The 17,570-nt window shown below is 41.1% G+C and overlaps 1 protein-coding gene across 2 annotated transcripts in view; it reads left to right on the forward strand.

The window, feature by feature from the left end:
• Positions 1–1,660: 1,660 nt before the first annotated feature.
• LOC137325204 (CMP-N-acetylneuraminate-beta-1,4-galactoside alpha-2,3-sialyltransferase-like) overlaps positions 1,661–17,570 on the forward strand; it is a 401,305-nt gene continuing 385,395 nt past the window's right edge. For both annotated transcript variants that reach the window (XM_067990038.1, XM_067990039.1), the window contains exons 1-2: positions 1,661–2,276; positions 9,264–9,411. In XM_067990038.1, the coding sequence (XP_067846139.1) occupies positions 9,294–9,411 (118 nt within the window). In that variant the 5' untranslated portion in view covers positions 1,661–2,276; positions 9,264–9,293. The remainder of the gene's footprint in view (positions 2,277–9,263; positions 9,412–17,570) is intronic.

Here is a 17,570-nt window from a genome sequence, read left to right on the forward strand (position 1 = left end):
TTTGCTGACCTGTATAGTTCCTTCCCGGTCACATGGAAGGTATGATGACTCGAACCAAAATCATGACTGTGAAACACATCTGCAATTGTTTTTTGATTGGTCTGGCTCTTGTGGAATTTGCTCCACAGTGTAAATGGGATAGTTTCCACAGAACTGGGACTCTGAGGAGACATGCAACCAATGCGCCATTAAGCTACAACCTAAAAGTCAATACACATGTTAGGTAAGTAATCTATAACTGCCAGTACATAAACTGACTGATTATCCTTTCTGTTACTCTGACTTTAAGTGAATATGAAACTCAGACTGTACAGTATAACTGGGCAAGACAAGCACATGAGAAGAATGGAGAGCAAAAACAGAAAGAGAATTTGATGAGAAACTTGGAAAGAGCAGAGAAGGTTCAGGAGGAACCTAATAGAAGTGCTAAAAATGTTGAAATGGCTTGCGAATAGTGAAAAATTATTTCCACTCTTTAGTAATTTGGTAACAGGGAAACATAAACTCAGGATCAGTACTAAGTGGGATTACACCAATCCCAAATGTGAAGCAACTTGGGACATTTTTGCTACTTTAAACATACTATGTAAATGGTAGTTCACATAGATTCACCAGCATGATGCCAGGGATGGGAAACTATAGTTATGAGGAGACATTTGAGATACTGGGTCTATTTCCACCGGAGCAGAGAAGACTAAGAGGAGATTTAGAAAGTGGCTTTTAAAATTAAGAAGGGTGACATGGGAAAAACTATTTCCTCTGGTTGGGGAGTCAATGACAATTTAAAATTGTCAGAGTTTAGGAGAAATTGGAGGCTTTTCTGCATGGAATCGTTGAACCAGGCATCTTTTAAGGGATAATTGGATAAATATTTGAAGCAGAGGAAGATGCAATGCAACAGGGAGAGAGCCGGGGGATGGGATGTTTTTATTGCTCTAGCAAATAGCTGGCACAGCTGTGGTGGACCAAATGGCCTTTTCTGTGCTGATAACTTCTAAGGTTCCTTTAAATAGTTTGCAATGTACCTTTGTGTAAGTCGACCCAGCCCGATTGTGAAACCAAACAGGCTTGTAGTTGACAGTGAATCAACAAGTATGGAAATAAGAGATTGTTGGGAGTTAGGAGAAAGAGGTATGAAATATTGAAAAAACATGCATACTGTTACTGTAAATGTGGTACAGTATTAAAGAAATGAGAGATAACAAAAGACAGGCTGAGATATGCAGGTGAAGTAGGAAATAGCTGTAAACTACCTGTGTCGATTATCCTTTTTTCTTTCACTGCAGTACTTGTAAATTATAGTTTAGCATTTGAGACCTGTAACGTTTAACTGAGATTTGTTTAAAAAGTGCCCCAATCTAATACAACGCATTCTGAAAAGTAACCACCATTTTAGACGTTTAAATAGATTTAGAATCGGCTGTGATTTTCCCTGACAGATAATAGTAGAATGATTTACCCAGGGGGATGCCGCCATCACCAAGATGGGCGCGGCATTGCTTCTGTTATCTGTTACGACGTGGAAATTATTTACTTTTATCCTTTACCAAGATGGCGCCTTGGCGTCATCACCTCTGACGTCGAACGCTCGCCGCACGAGGATCTCCGCAGGCGCTTGGGGGGGGGGGGGTTTCATTCCTTCGGAGCAAGTAGGGGCGGGGCCTGTGCATTAGCAGTAAAGTGGCCTTGGGAAGATACCCGGTCAACTGATCGGGGAGATTAGGTGGCCAGCAAACGACCAGAGACGCCGGGGTGGTGGTGGTGGTGATGATGGTGGTAGTGAATAGAACCGAGTAAGACTAAGGAGGGAGCAGAGCGCGAATTCCCAATGAACTACAAAACCTTTCAGCGACTGGGGGCTGCACAACTCCGACTCCCCATGGACCCTGTGGTTCTACACAGGCGCAGACGGTGAGCAACGGACTGCGCACGCTCGGGAGAGAATCCCTGACACGCATCGGAGCGTTTTATTGCAGCGTAACGGTCAAATGTAACGGGAGCGGGCAGATGGCCCTCGTCTTCAACGAATACATTTAGCGGGTCAGTCAGAAATGTCGACCCAAGAGGTAGGAAACTTTCGCGTTTGGTATGCCAGCAAATTGTGAGCCCCCCCCCCAACCCACTGCACATCAGTAAACCGTTGCTATGTGAGCTCGAGCCCTTGGTATGATGAGCCAATTGATGTGAAGCATCAAAAAGTAATGAACCACGGTCCCATTCGGCGTGGCATTAACGCCTTACTGGACGACACGCCGGATGCATCTTTGCTCAAAGAGGTAGGTGTTAGCGATGTTTATGCTCGGTTCTATCTTTTTAGCAAATGGGTGGGAATGTAAGACATTTGATTTTAAAAAAAAATTGCTGACGGCTCCGTAGAGCGGTATCGTGCCAATCGCACCAAGAATCAGTTGATTCATCACCGTGAGGTTAAATACAGACTTACGAAAGGTTGGAAGGCTGTGAGAAAATTGGGTTCAGACCGAGTCAATTTTGTGATTAGAGATTTGAATGCTGTTCGGATGTCTACTAGAGTACTTTCGGCCCACTCCAGGTTTAATGAGCGTATAATACTCCCCAGGGTACTGAGTCCGAGTCGGATTGACAGCAGAAATTTGCCATTTGGAATGTTTCGCGATCAGCATCCAGGATCAGTCTGTACATCAGTCAGTGGGACTCCCTGTGGAGCTGCTCGAATATACTTGTAGCGGGTGGTTTCCTGCCATTTGATCTTGGAAGCCGCATTCACGATTGTGTTTTTGTAACCTGACTATGTAATTCCTATGAAATGAAAAATGCAGTAATAACATTCAAAAAGTGTGTGTGCATACTTTAGGAAAATTATACTCTCAATAAAAAGCTGTTTTAATAAAAAAAATGTATAACTGAAATTACATCACAGAAGTGATTGTAACATCCTTGTCATTAGATTCTTGGTAGTTATTTTAATGCAATATGCTACAATTGAGATGCCTCTCCCCATCTGAGTCACCCCTCTTATCTCCCTGATCCACAACCCAATATGCTAGAAAAAAAGTAATCATAAAACACAAACAATAATAGAGAAAGGATAAATAATTATACATATCTTGAAGTTTCTACTCTTGCTAGTTCCTGTCTACAACCATCACTGCTGATCCTCCAATCTGACTCGTTTCCACAATCTGCTGGTTCCTGCAAGTATTTTAAAACCACACTTCAGCCACAGAGGATTCCTACCAACTCCACTTCCATTCACTGATTGTAATGAATAGTTTCTGGGTGCACACTGTTCATGTTCATGTTTGAAGAATGTCCACGTGGAGCAGGAATTTGAGATATGAAAAAGAGACATGTTATTGAATCTCAATTCTATCAAAATTCATAATTGGGCATGCTGTGAATGAAGGCTTTGAGGTAAATAAAGCAACTATCTAAGGTTCATAGATGAACAGGAGGTGCTCAGCAAGTGGATCCTGGGCTGTATTATTAGTAGAATTGGGATCAGATGAACCATAAAGCTTACTTTGCTCAACACCAACACTATGCCTCCACTATGCCTCCACTCCAACTTCAAAAGAGCATTTCCAGGTGCACAGTGTAATGTTTTCCTTTCCTTCCACAGCCATCCTGTGGCAGGTCTGAGCTGGACTCACTAAGTTATTGCTGAATTATGGGCAGTTTGTGGACTCGCATTGTCAGAGACTGCTCACAGCCATTGAAGGAGGGATTTTTGTCCACTCATTCTGGATTGGATTTAAACCTGATCCCAGAGGTGAAAGGACATTAGCAACATGTTGCTTTAATTATCACAGAGCACACAGAACATAGATGTGCAATAGCCAGGAAATATTTCAATTTCTAGATGTTTGGTTTGCACAGCTTTTCCTTTTAGATACCCAAGTGCTCCTTGCTCTGGTAGGTAGATCCCTTAAAATGAATGCGCTTGTAAAAGTGCACATATATTGTATACAACAACTTGCATTTATATAGCACCTTTAACATAGTAAAATGTCCCGAGGTGCTTCACGAGTGATTATTTACACCGAACCACATAAAGAGATATTAGGACAGGCTTGGTCAAAGAGATAGGTTTTAAGGAGCGTCTTAAAGGAGGAGAGAGGCAGAGAGGTTTAACGAGGGAATTCCGGAGCTTAGGGCCTAGGTAGCTGAAGGCACGGCCACCAATGGTGGAGCAAAGAAAATGGGGGATGTGTAAGAGGCCAGAATTGGGGGAGCACAGAGATCTCTGAGGATTGTAATACTGGAGGAGGTTACAGAGGGTTGGGGGTGGGGGAGAGGGCATGGATGGATTTGAAAACAAGGATGAGAATTTTAAAGTCGAGGCGTTGCCGGACTGGGAGCCATTGTAGGTCAGCGAACGGTGATGGTTGAACGGGACTTGGTGCAAGTTAGGATAGAGGCAGCAGAGTTTTGGATGAGTGCAAGTTCGTGGAGGGCGTAAGGTGGGAGGCAGGCCACAGAACATTGGAATAGTTGAGTGTAGAGGTAACAAAGGCATGGATGAAGGTTTCAGCAGCAGATGAGCTGAGGCAGGGGTGGAGTCGGACAGTGTTATGGAGGTGGAAGTAGGCAACCTTGGTGATGGAGAGGATATGGGATTGGAAACACAGCTCAGGGTCAAATAGGACGCCAAGGTTGCAAACAGTCTGGTTCAGCCTCAGGCAGTGACCAGGGAGAGGGATGGAGTCGGTGGCTAGGGAATGGAGTTTGTGGTGGGGACTGAAGACAATGGCTTTGGTCGTCCCAGTGTTTAGTTTGAGGAAATTTCTGCTCATCCAATACTGGATGTCGGACAAGCAGTGTGACAAATCAGAGGCAATGGAGGGGTCTAGATATAATCGTTAGTTTGGAAAACAAGACTGACTCAGCCGAAGCAGATTTCACTGACCATTAATGGGAGGAAAAGTTTCTCCTTGGTGTTCAGTCAGAATGCTTAAGAACCAAATTGTTGGATGTTAACTGTTATGCTAACTAATGGGGTTTATTAGCTGCTAGAAGTTATTTCCCAGTGAAATGCTAATGAAAAATATTTTGAAGGTAACTAACTGCCATTTAGTGAGTCTGTAGCTGTGGAATGTAAGTAATTTCACAGACTTCGTTTTGGGAGGGGGGGGGGGTGGCGGGGAGCAGTTAATGCGTAAGAAGCATGACACAAAGGCTTGGTTTACATGGTTGAAGTATTTTCTGAGGCCTCTATTTTGTAATGGATAAATAGTCAGTGTTTCCACAGCTACACATGGTGGCACCTTTTCTCTGGAATATTCCATTGTAGTTATTTGTTACATAGGATTACACAGAAAATACAACACAAAACTAGCCATTTGGCCCAAATAGTCCGTATTGGTGTCTGTTTTCCACTGGAACAATAATACTAATCCCATGCGCCTGCCCAGTTCCCATATCCCTTTATTCCCTTTCCCTTCAACCACCTATCTAACCTATTCTTAAATGTTGACATGGTCTCATCATCAATCACTAACTCTGGTAGTACATTCGACAGCCTCTCAACACTGTGTGTGAATGAAACTTCACCTGTGCTTTGTCCTAAATCTTTTGCATTACATCTTACATCTATGTCCTTTTGTTCTGGACCTCTATTCTATCCCATCCCTTCATATTTTTAAACATCTCTATCAAATCAACCATAATTTCCTCTGTTCTATCAAAATAGCCCAACTTTTTCAATTATTCTTTGTATTTATTTTTTCCACATTATAGGCAGCATTTTAGTGACTCTGCGCTGTACCCTCTCTATAGCCTCAACATCTTTCCTATCGTGCAGTTTTGGGCGCTACACTATACTCCAACTGTGGTCTTACTAAAATTACATATAGATTCATTAATACATCTCGACTGTTATATTCTGTACACTTTTGCTATAAAAACCAATATTCCATTAGCTGTTTTTAAGGCGTTATCCAGTTGAGGTGCTGTTTTTAATGTGTGAACCTGAACCCCCAAATGCCTCTGCTCCTCCCATAACCCAGCTTTCACCCATTCAACATGTAATTACTTTTTTTTTACCAAAATGCACCACCTCACATTTACTGACTTTGAATTCCATCTGTCACTTGTTTGCCTATTTCACTATCTTACCTTGCAGCTTTCTTTGGTCCTCAGAATTATTTACTATACCTCCAATTTAGTATCATCTGCAAATTTCAGTACCACTCCCTATAGTTAGAAGATTTCAAACGTTTTCATATGAAAACTTGGATTGCTCTAAATTATGTAACTCAATATTGTCATTTTAGTAAAATCAAATATCTGACCAGTCTGGTTACCAATATAATTTTTAATGCCGTAATTGTCAATTTTCAAAATCCTACAGTAGTTATGTTGCTAACTTGGATTATAACTAAGAGTTGTTTGTTGGCAGTATGATCTGGAAACCAATGATGCTAAAATGCTCACATTTTCAGATATTTTACAAAGTGTTGGTACTATTCTTGAACTCCTAATTCCATGTCAGTGGAAAATCTCTTTTTAGATTCAGTGGCCAGGACGGTCCACCCTCAAAACGCTGATTTTTCAGTGGAACTGGCGTGAGCGGGTGGGAAGTACGTCAGGGATGCATCGGCACCCCACCCGTTTTTACGCCACTTTGATTTTCTGCTGGAAATGAGGAGTAATGTAGACATAGAATGTGTTTATTCATGAATGGGTGGGCCTATTGCTATATTTTCTAAATGATGAGAACAGCGTCATCCGATTGTATCTTCCGTCATTTGACCCAAAACAGCACTGGATGCCAGGGATATCTGTTAATCCCTAGCATTCAGAATTGCTGTGGTGGCTTTTAAAAGTAATCGATTGCACAGACCATGACAATCCAAAAATTTTAAAAAAGCATTTCACTGGAAGCCCAGAGGCTGCTGGCAATACTTATTGTGGCAGACTCCGAGACTTGCTGCAGTAAATTTCTGCACCTCCACATTGCTGGAGAACTTCCTGGTGGAGGCTGGGAAGCCCCTCCAAAAATATTTAAATGACTCCGAGACCAGAAGGTTGGCTGGGTTCAGGGGCTTATTGTTGTGGTGGCTGGAGATTTGGCCCAGTTCTGCAAAAGCAGTATATCTGAGCCAATATATGTAATATGTGCTAAATGGTGAGTTTTGTTTATTTGGTTCGATATGCAAACCTAAACTGTCCAATGTCCAGATTTTTCACATACCTCCTACCAGTTAAATTGTTAAATAATCCTCTAATGCTGTAGTTTCTGCTACTAAATTATCTCAGGAATCTATGGAAATAATAGTACTCAATTTTCTGCCTGAAAACTACTATTGTGGCACTTCAGTTTACTCTATAGGTCCTATGGATATATGGAAGTTTCCTTCTTTACACAAAAACTCTGGCAATATTGTTTTGTGTAAATGGATAGCTAAGGAAACAAGAGGATAGCTAAGGAAAAGGTGGGACCTATCAGGGATAATAAGGGTAACTTGTGTGTAGAAGCAGAGGATGTGGGTAGGGTTTTAAATGAATATTTTGTCTCCGTATTCACAAAGGAAAGGGATGATCCGGACATAGTAGTTAAAGAGGAGAGGTGTGAAATATTGGATAAGGTAAATATTACGAGAGAGGAAGTATTAGAGGAACTGGAATCCTTGAAAGTTGATAAGTCACCAGGGCCGGATGGATTGTTTCCTAGTCTATTGAAGGAAGCCAGGGAGGAAATAGCGGATGCTCTGAGGATCATTTTCCAATCCTCACTAGATACAGGGGAGGTACCGGTGGACTGGAAGACTGCAAACGTAGTACCATTGTTTAAAAAGAGTACAAGGGAAAGGCCGAACAGTTATAGGCCGGTCAGTCTTACCTCGGTGGTGGGCAAACTATTAGAATCAGTACTGAGAGATAGGATAAACTGTCACTTGGAAAAGCATGATTTAATCAGGGATAGTCAGCATGGATTTGTTCAGGGAAGGTCATGCCTCACAAATCTGATTAAATTCGTTGAGGAAGTGACAAGGAGGATTGATGATGGTAGTGCAGTGAATGTTGTCTACATGGATTTTAGTAAGGCATTTGACAAGGTCCCACATGGCAGACTGATCAGAAAGGTAAAAGCCCATGGGATACAGGGAAATGTGGCGAATTGGATCCAAAATTGGCTCAGTAATAGGAAACAAAGGGTAAAAGTTGATGGATATCTTTGCGAATGGAAATCCGTTTCCAGTGGTGTGCCACAGTGCTCAGTGTTGGGTCCCTTGCTGTTTGTGGTATATATTAATGATTTGGACTTGAATGTAGGGGGCATGATTGGCAAATTTTCAGACGACACAAAAATTGGCCGTGTAGTTGATAGTGAAGAGGATAGCTGTAGACTCCAAGAAGATATCAATGGGTTGGTGGAGTGGGCAGAAAAGTGGCAAATGGAGTTCAACCCGGAGAAGTGTGAGGTAATGCACTTAGGGAGGGTACACAGTAAACGGGAATATATTGAGAGGGGTAGAGGAAGTGAGAGACCTTGGAGTGCATGTGCACAGGTCCCTGAAGGTGGCAGTACAGGAAGGCATACGGAATGCTCTCCATTATTAGCCGAGGTATAAAATACAAAAGCAGGGATGTAATGATGGAACTGTATAAAACGCTGGTAAGGCTACAGCTGGAGTATTGTGTGCAGTTCTGGTCACCATAAAACAGGAAGGACGTAATTGCTCTGAAGAGAGTGCAGAGAAGATTTACAAGAATGTTGCCAGGGCTTGAAAATTGCAGCTACAAAGAGAGATTGGATAGGCTGGGGTTGTTTTCCTCGGAGCAGAGGAGGCTGAGTGGTGACTTGATTGAGTTGTACAAAATTATGAGGGGCCCAGATAGAGTAGACAGGAAGTACCTGTTTCCCCTTGTGGAGAGTTCAAGAACTAGAGGACACAGATTTAAGCTGATTGGCGGAAGGATTAGAGGGGACATGAGGAAAATCTTTTTTACCCAGAGGGTGGTGGGTGTATGGAATTCGCTGCCCGAATTGGTGGTAGAGGCAGTGACCCTCAACTCTTCTAAAAAGTACCTGGACCTGCACCTAAAGTGCTGTAAGCTGCAAGACTACGGACCGGGTGCTGGAAGGTGGGATTAGAATGGGCACCTGGTTGTTCTTCGAGCCAGCGTGGACACGATGGGCCGAATGGCCCCCTTCTGTGCTGTACCTTTTCTGTGGTTCTATGTAGATTACTTATAAAGCAACCTGTAGTGGACGTTTATGGAGAAGTGCATTTTTCCCTTCATCTTACAGAGCTAATAAATTTGTTTCTTTTGATCAGGTGCTGTAGAATTCTGGGAATAATGTGAAGATGAGTTTTCTGGGATCTGTCCGCAATTTGTTGCTGGCTCTTTGTCTGATGTTGGTCCTGGGATTTCTCTACTATTCTGCTGGGAAGTTACACATGCATGGATGGGGACAGGAACCACGTGAGTCATAAACATACTATTTTTAAAAATGCTTTAAAATAATTTTCTGGTCTCTGGATCAAGATACAATATACTGAGACTTTATAATTCCAGATTTGAGATATTTCACAATTGAGGGATTATCACTTTGGGGTAGTTTTCCCATCTGTTTATAGTCAATGGAAGGGAACTCTAGCCTTTATTTTCCAAAGTTTTGATCCACGTCTTATTGGAGATATCACTGAGGCACATTTCATTCAACCGTGGCATGTATATATTAAAAACTTTCTTGTGCCAATGGCGAAAAGTGATCCTGCTGTGTTTTCTACATAAGTGCACTCTTAATTTTGTCATTTCTTTTTAATAATGGTATGTATTACAGCAGGTTATAGCAGCTATTCTGGATGCCCTCAGAGATGGGTGCATGGAGAACAGAGGAGGAGGGAAAGAATGGAGAAGAGGTTTGCTTCTTCAACTGTGCATAACAGATCTGAATACAGGTTTATGTTCCATAAAAATAGGTTGTGTTGCTTTTACTGAGCAAAGTAGGTGCGTCCTAATTTTTCAACCTCCATAGATAAATGACTGGGACATCTAAATAGTGCAAATCACAGAGCATTGCCCTAATAACAGTTTTATATCCTTACAGTAACTATATGAGCTGTGATGTCTATTGGCCCACGTTGCAAACAAGGCCTTCTCTAAAACTGCACCTTAATGCTTCTGTGATCTTCTGCTCCACACTATGAACACGTTATTCAGGTGTTGTCATCTTTTTCTGGCTTTCCTATGATTCATGACATTTAATTAGTTTGCTATTGTTAATTGTTGCAAATCCTCATCAGTTCTGTAAAGTGATTTCTTTTTAAACAGTGCATCTACCCTGTCTGCAGTTTTGGCATTGACAGTTCATTAAATAGTTTAATTGATAAGCATGTTGGTGAATGGCATTGCATCAATTGAAGTCTTCCCTTCCTAATCCTGATGTACCGGTAACTGTCTTCATGAATTCTACATCTCTTTGTAGAGCCTTTCCTGTGACAAAGGCCCACAATTGCTGTCAGTGTCATGAATATATATATATCTCGTATGGGAAGAGACATGTGTAGCAACGTTGAAATAACAAAATCCAGATTGGTGATCCAGCTTCGGAAGTGGTTTGGTGTAAATCTGAGAGATTGCCAGCAAACAGTTGAGGCGGGTATTGATTTAAATGTGGTCCATAGTTTGCAACTGGTGTTCACAGTCCCATTGTGCATTATCTCTCATCTTTCAGAGGTGTAACAAATGACCACATCTGCTATGTGATGTTACGAGGTGCTTCAATACGGACCATTGTTTCCAGAGTAGGTTGAAGCCTGGTGGGTCATCAGAATTGTCACAGAACTTCTAGTGTGCTTCAGGATTAAATAAAGATGCTTTAAGATCATTAGCTTGATTCCAAAAAATGTTTGCTTCTTTCATAAGAGTGCTTGTCATAACGAAGTCAAACAATTGATAATCTAAATGATAGAATTCCTTGATCCTCCCTGCTCCATTGAATCTTAAGAATCTGGCTTGCATTCAAAATACAGGAAGCCCAAGAATTTCTGATGAAAAAAGAATTGATTAGGGATTGTAGCTGATTCAAGGACTCTTACTTCTCAGAAAGCACTGACTAACTAATATTATGTATAGACTCAGAGGTTAAGGGAAAGGTATTGGGGTCCTCAGCTGCTGACGCAATCTCTACCAGCTAAAAAGTCTTTGCTTGCTGAAGTTAAATTAAGCTTGGGTCAAAAGCTGTCTTTCCTGGCATCAGAAGTTTGGTATGTAGTACAGGATTGATCCTGCAGTGAAGGAGCGCAAGCTGGTGCTATATTAAGGGAGGTGTCAACTGTTTCAATCTCTGCATTGGGCTCAGTGGCCACCAGAGGGATTGGTAGGGACAGGATTTCAATTTTATGCCTTATCCTTAGCTAAAGTAGCTTCAGACCTGGAAGGTATATCTGATGTGTCACCATTTCACTCTCCAGGTTTATGTACACCAATATTGATTATTGCAGCACAACCTTGATGTAGATCCAGGTCTTCTTGGATATGTTGAACGATGAATTTCTGCCACCAAAAATCTTGTTACTACAAAGTTTTGAGCCAAGTACTTTGTTGAAGAGAACTTGGCTTTGTTACAGCTGGGTATGCCTCTGCCTGTAAACCCTGTCTCTAAGCTATATGCTAACTGGCAGACCTTTTTATCTATTTTTTTTCTCCTCATAAGTGTGGATGCCACTAAAATAGAGAGGAAAGCTATCTTATTTTTCCCCAGCTCTGGTCAGACTGATGAAATGCATAGTGGCCTCATGGCTAGAGGAGACCTTGTTTGTTTTGCAGATTTATCTGTGTTGGTCTGTGTGTAGAAGAAATGAGTCAAATGTTCCAACAATTGAAACAATGTAGCTATTTGGGTCTGCCAGCAGTCTCCTGTAACTGTCCAAAATCACTCAAATGAAGGGAGATGTATTTGTTCAAGAATGTTGGTTGAAGATAGAGTTTGTGTTCCTGTGATAGCCAGAGCGTCAGATATATAGAATTTTTATCCAGGTCACAAAGTTGAAGGAAAATAAGCCTGGTACGGGCCAGTGCTGATGGTTTATATTGACAATGCTTTGAATGGTTTATTTTCTTGTAAACCAACAGTTCCCTAAATAGTTCTAAATGGATGGCAGCTATCATGACTGCAGGATGGCTAAGCGAGTCATAATGTAGCTCTGGCCATAGGGGAAAAAGAGGGGATAGTACACCTCACCTCCTATTCACGGAAGTTGGACTTTGCCTGTTGGGCTCTTGTTTCATCTATTAATATTTAGACTGGGGGCCGGGGAGCAAATGAAGCACCAAAAAGAGAAAAGGGCAGGCTGCCTTTGGCAAAGGAGGCCAGGTAGCTTTCTGCTAAACTGCTTGATCCCAGAGGTGACATTATAGAGGTAGTGAAGTAATATCATGTAGGCCAAGAGGGCCTCCTAATAACCTCTCCCACCTCCACAGAGCCTCCAATAATAGGTTCTCTATGCTGGATAGCAGGGATTCTTGGCTACAACATTATAAAAGACTGGGAATCAGGCCAGTTGCTGCAGAGACACAGTCCTAGTGATCCAGGTCTAGCCATTCAGGCTGGTTACAAGACTGGTAACAGATGCAACAGAACTTTGCCAGGACGAATGACTCTGGAGATCAGGGTAGGGCAGCTCTTTACTCTGGTCAGCCTTGCTGTTTAGGAAGAGGTTATCCACCTGGGAATAGATAGTAACACATTGAGGTTCTATCATTTTTAGTAGTTCCAGGTAATGAGGCATGTAGCTGACCCCATTGGTGAAGATATAGTCTGTGACCAGGCACTAATAAAGATATCAATTGTTTACAACAATAATTTGCCTTTACATAGCGCCTTAACAAAAAGTGTTCCAAGGTGCTTCACAGAGGCATAAGGAAAAACAGATGCTGAACCAAAACAAGAAAAATTAGGAGGCGTGACCAAAAGCTTGGTCAAAGAGATAGGTTTTAATGAGGGTCTTAAAGGAGGAGAGGGAGGTTGGTGGGATTTAGGTGGGGAATTCCAGATTGTGGGATCTAAGTGGCTGTAAGCTCAGTTGCCAGTTGCAAAATTGGAAGGAATGCACAAGGTGGTTGGTGTTCAGGGATGTGAGTTTTAGGGCTGAAGAAGGTCACAGAAATAAGGAGGGGCAAGTACATGGAGAAATTTAAACACGGCAATGAGAATTTTAAATTTGAGGTGATGGGCATTTAGATAATGACTTTCATCTCTGCCTATTATAATATTTAGGTAGCTGGATAAGGGTAATTGCTAATAACCATTTCTTTGTACTTGTTGGACAGATTCTTTCCACAACAGTATAAATAAAAATTGCAGTTTCTTGAAGCTTTCTGTGTGAACATTGTTTATTTATATATATATATATATACATACATATATGTGTGTAGGCCTCTCATACTCCAGATATTCTAATTCAAAGTGTCATATGTTGTTATAGATGCAAAATATTTTTGTTAAAAGAGGAAGAAATCTAGTTATTTAATGCTGGGTTCTTTTGGCCTGGAGCCAGAAATTTACAAGCAAGTAAAATGAACTTCTAACAGACCAAGAATTTACAAGCAGCTACAAATACCTGGATTTACCTCTTTGCTAACAGGGAGTACTTGAGCAGTGGCTATAAAGGAATAAGCCAGTTTAAACATAGTTACATTTCACAACCATACTACAGACTACTTCTAAAATGATGTTGTAGGAGATCCAATAAGGTGGAGAGAGCAATGTGATAATAAAGGTAGATGACTGGAATGAGGATGCAGCAGATTTTTTTGAAGTGTACTGCCATGTATGCCACCCCTCCTCATCTTTTTACAAACATGGCTCCTTGTCATACCATAGTTGAAATTAAGTTTGAAGAAAATTCTTCTGCAAATAGCACAGGTTTCCAGCCTTGGTGGTTTCCTTCGTCAGACAGAGCATTCATTTTTAGTTTGCAACTCAGAGCAGGTGTGATTGATCACTCTGAATACAGTCAATTTGTCCTAACAACAACTTGCATTTATAAAGCTGGTGAGGCGGAGAGGTATAGGGAGGGAATTTCAGAGCTTAGGGCTTGGACAGCTGAAGGCACGGCTGGCAATGGTAGGGTGAAGGAAGTGGGGAATGGACAAGAGGCCAGAGTTGGAGGAATGGAGTTCTCAGAGGGTTTAGGGCTGGAGGAAGTTAAGAGCTAGGGAGGGGCGAGGTCAAGGAAGGATTTGAACATGAGGATGAGAATTTTGAAATGGAAGCATTCAGAGACCGGGAGCCAATGTAGGTCAGCGAGCACAGAGGTGATGGGCGAATGGGACTTGGTATGAGTTAGGATGTAGGGAGCAATGTTGTGGATGTCAACCGCTGAAAATTTGTGCTTTCTGGTTGCTGATGGAGATTATCAGAACGTATCAATTGTACCTGAAGGTCCTGGGGGGATGTTTCAAGATGCAAAGATTGAGTTACCTGATTGTCTTCAGCCTGACAGTCTGGTCGGTGGGGATTCAGAGGTGGTCCACAGAGCCTTTTACTCTGTATGCACCTAGTCAATCTCCTATAACATTGTTCACAGATGACCTGTAGTCTGAATACTACAGGAGAATTCTGTTAGTTTAGAGGTTAACTTACTTCAAAGGCTGCGCGGATTCCTCCAATCCAGCCTCCAAAGCCATACCCATATTTTGAATGCAGGTTCTGTGGTAAGGATCCATTCTGAGCAAGTCTCTATGTCCTCAATTACCTTCAGTTAACTAAATTTGCTTTTCAGTTCTGGGTTGTGTTTTATTATTGTTTTTCAGCTACAAAAATAATTATCTACTTTTCTGTCACTTTTACATTTTTCCTTGCTTTTACCACCTATTTTCTGCAACTCCCTCAAAGGCTTATTGGGTAAAGAGACAACTTGGTGTAACATTAATTGAAACAGATCAGAAGATTGAGGATCAATTTACAGTTTATGCTCAGTTAGATGATCTCAGCTGGGGCAGCAATAGGGTGCTACAGTTGACTTTGACACTACTTGGTCAGGGAGGAGAAAAATCAGCCAGGTTTTCCATTCCTAACTGTTGTCCAGTGACCCATGCTGGAAAGTGTGGCTGTTGGGTGAGAAGGAGGATCAGGTTCGTAATTTTCTCGTATATAAATGGCTATTTAAATGAGGAACTGGAATTGCACTTAAGCAACAATCAGCACCTTCGAGAAGCAGGGAAAACATTGCTGATGGTGGTATTCTGGTTATAAGTTGACTGTTGTATAGAGTTCTGTTTAAAATCTCTACAACGTGCTCACACTATAACGAAGATGGAGAAATGTGTAGAAATTTCAGGAAAAGTATTGGAAGCAGAGAGAAGTTTTGCATTGTCGGTAGAATTTGTAGCCTGGCCTCACTGGAGTTTGGGCAAGTTCCTTTATTTGGGATCATAGTATCATATTTACATTGAGCACCACCTAGTGGTTTTTAGACTGCGTGACACAATTTGTTTTAAGGAAAAAAGAAAAAAACTCAATGAGATAGAGTTTGCTGATTGAAAGTTTCAACGGGTAAATACTATGGTTGTTATTTCTAAAAACCTTTATGTCTATCGTTGGTTAATTAATTTTGACTGTGGTATATTAATACAAGTTGCACTAATTAGTTTCTCTTTATCTGTAACATGATATTGCCATCATCCAAATAAACCTCTTGTAGTTCTGTCAAAAAGTGAAACTGCATTCCTTTTGCTTGGCCTTGAGTAAAAACACTGGCCTTGAAATGTTACCCTCCAGCATCAGTATTTCTGCTCTGCCCAGTCTCCCTCCTCATACATCATGGATCAATTGACCAACACCCTTTAGCCTCCTAGGTGTCTCAACAAAAAGCAAGTAATGCACAATCTCTGTCATGAACCAAATCGGTGCACTAATCTTTTTTATCTCTCTCATTCTTTTAATTTGTGTCAACCAACGCTGAAATGGCCTTGCTTGACATAGTGGAAGACCAACCAATCATCAAACTGATCAATCAATTGAGTCAGACCCACTTTTCCCTGGCAGATATCACTCTTCATGGGGGAAAGGTCCTATCAGGTTAGTTATGTCAGGTTAAATTCCAGTGTTCCGCTGTCTCGGATTGCAAATTAGGAAAGAGCTTGAAATAGCTCATTATTGAGTTAAGTGTTTAATAAGATTTCAATAATTGGGAGGAGAAACGTCAGTAACAATTTCTAGTTGTAGAATCTATATAGATACTGTACAGCCTATACTGTGGTTGTTTCAATTAACTGATGCATAACTATTTTCAGAAGTCTTTTCTTAAGGAGAGCTGTAAGGAGCTCAGGTATGATGCAATTTAAAAATTCACCAATTATTTTTGTGTTTTCTTATAATAATAACATTGATCAAGAAGTACAGATTCAAGGCAATGAATTCATGAATGTTTAGTAAGTATTTTTTTCTTGCCTTTTGTGAACTGAAAGTTGATTGTTTTTATGTTTGGAGAAAGAAAGCATGAAATCTTCCAGGCTTCACTGATCACCTTACCATAGCATAGATACACATTGTACCCCATTTTAACTGTCTTGGGGAGGATGCTAAATTAGATTGATCTTATGTTAATACTGTTTGACTTCTGCTCTTTGAAGTCTGCATAATTCTGACTATGACTGATGAATAATCCCAGTGTTGACAAGCAGTGTTATAAGCGCACAAAAAAGACATTGCTGAAATTGGCCTTACTATTAGGCCCTAAACATCATCTTGATGGATAGCATTGGAAATAATGTTTTTCAATAAGTCAAGCTCTGCTCTAATACGTCATTAAAAAAAAAGTACTTTTGTACTAATTTTGTAATCACTGCCTTGGGCATTGGAGGATGAAATTATTGCTGGTGACTGACCATAATGCATCTTCATACTGAGTGGAGAAGCTATACATTATATTTAATTACCATTATTTTAGTTTCTTTTGTCTCTCGTAAGACCATATCTGTTAGCTTGGCTTAGTTGGTATCACTCTTGCCTCCAATTCAGAAAGGCATGCGTTCCAATCCCCACACCAGGCCTTGAGCACACCAATACAGTACTGAGGGATTGCTGCATTATTGGAGATGTTGTCTTTTGGATGGGATGTTAAATTGAGGCCTTGTCTACTTGTTCAGTTGGGCATAAAAGAGCCCATGGCACTATTTGAGGAACAGGAGGGAGTTCTCCTGGTATCCTGGCCAATATTCCCTCATCCAGTACCACCAAAAAACAGATTAACTGGTCATTCATCTAATTTGATGTTTGTGGGACCTCGCTGTGTGCAATTAGATGCCACGCTGTCTACATAACAACAGTGACTGCACTTTTAAATACACTATATAAATACAAGTTCTTTATTTTCTGGGCATTTCGTTTGGCCAGCTACATGAGCTCTTTAGAAATAGCGCCATAACATATGGTAGTTTTTAATGGTTGTCCATTCCTCCATTTCACAGTGTAAGGCAGCTGTTTGTAGAAATTTGATAATCAATATGTTAACCATTAATTTTTAGTTTGCGTCCCTTATACTAAGGTAACTGATTTTCAATTATGATGTAAAAACAAAAAATGTTGTAAATACACCACAGGTCCTTCAGCAACTGAAAAGGTAGGTCAGTGG

Source organism: Heptranchias perlo, chromosome 9, assembly GCF_035084215.1.
Source record: "Heptranchias perlo isolate sHepPer1 chromosome 9, sHepPer1.hap1, whole genome shotgun sequence".
Taxonomy (NCBI): Eukaryota; Metazoa; Chordata; class Chondrichthyes; order Hexanchiformes; family Hexanchidae; genus Heptranchias; species Heptranchias perlo.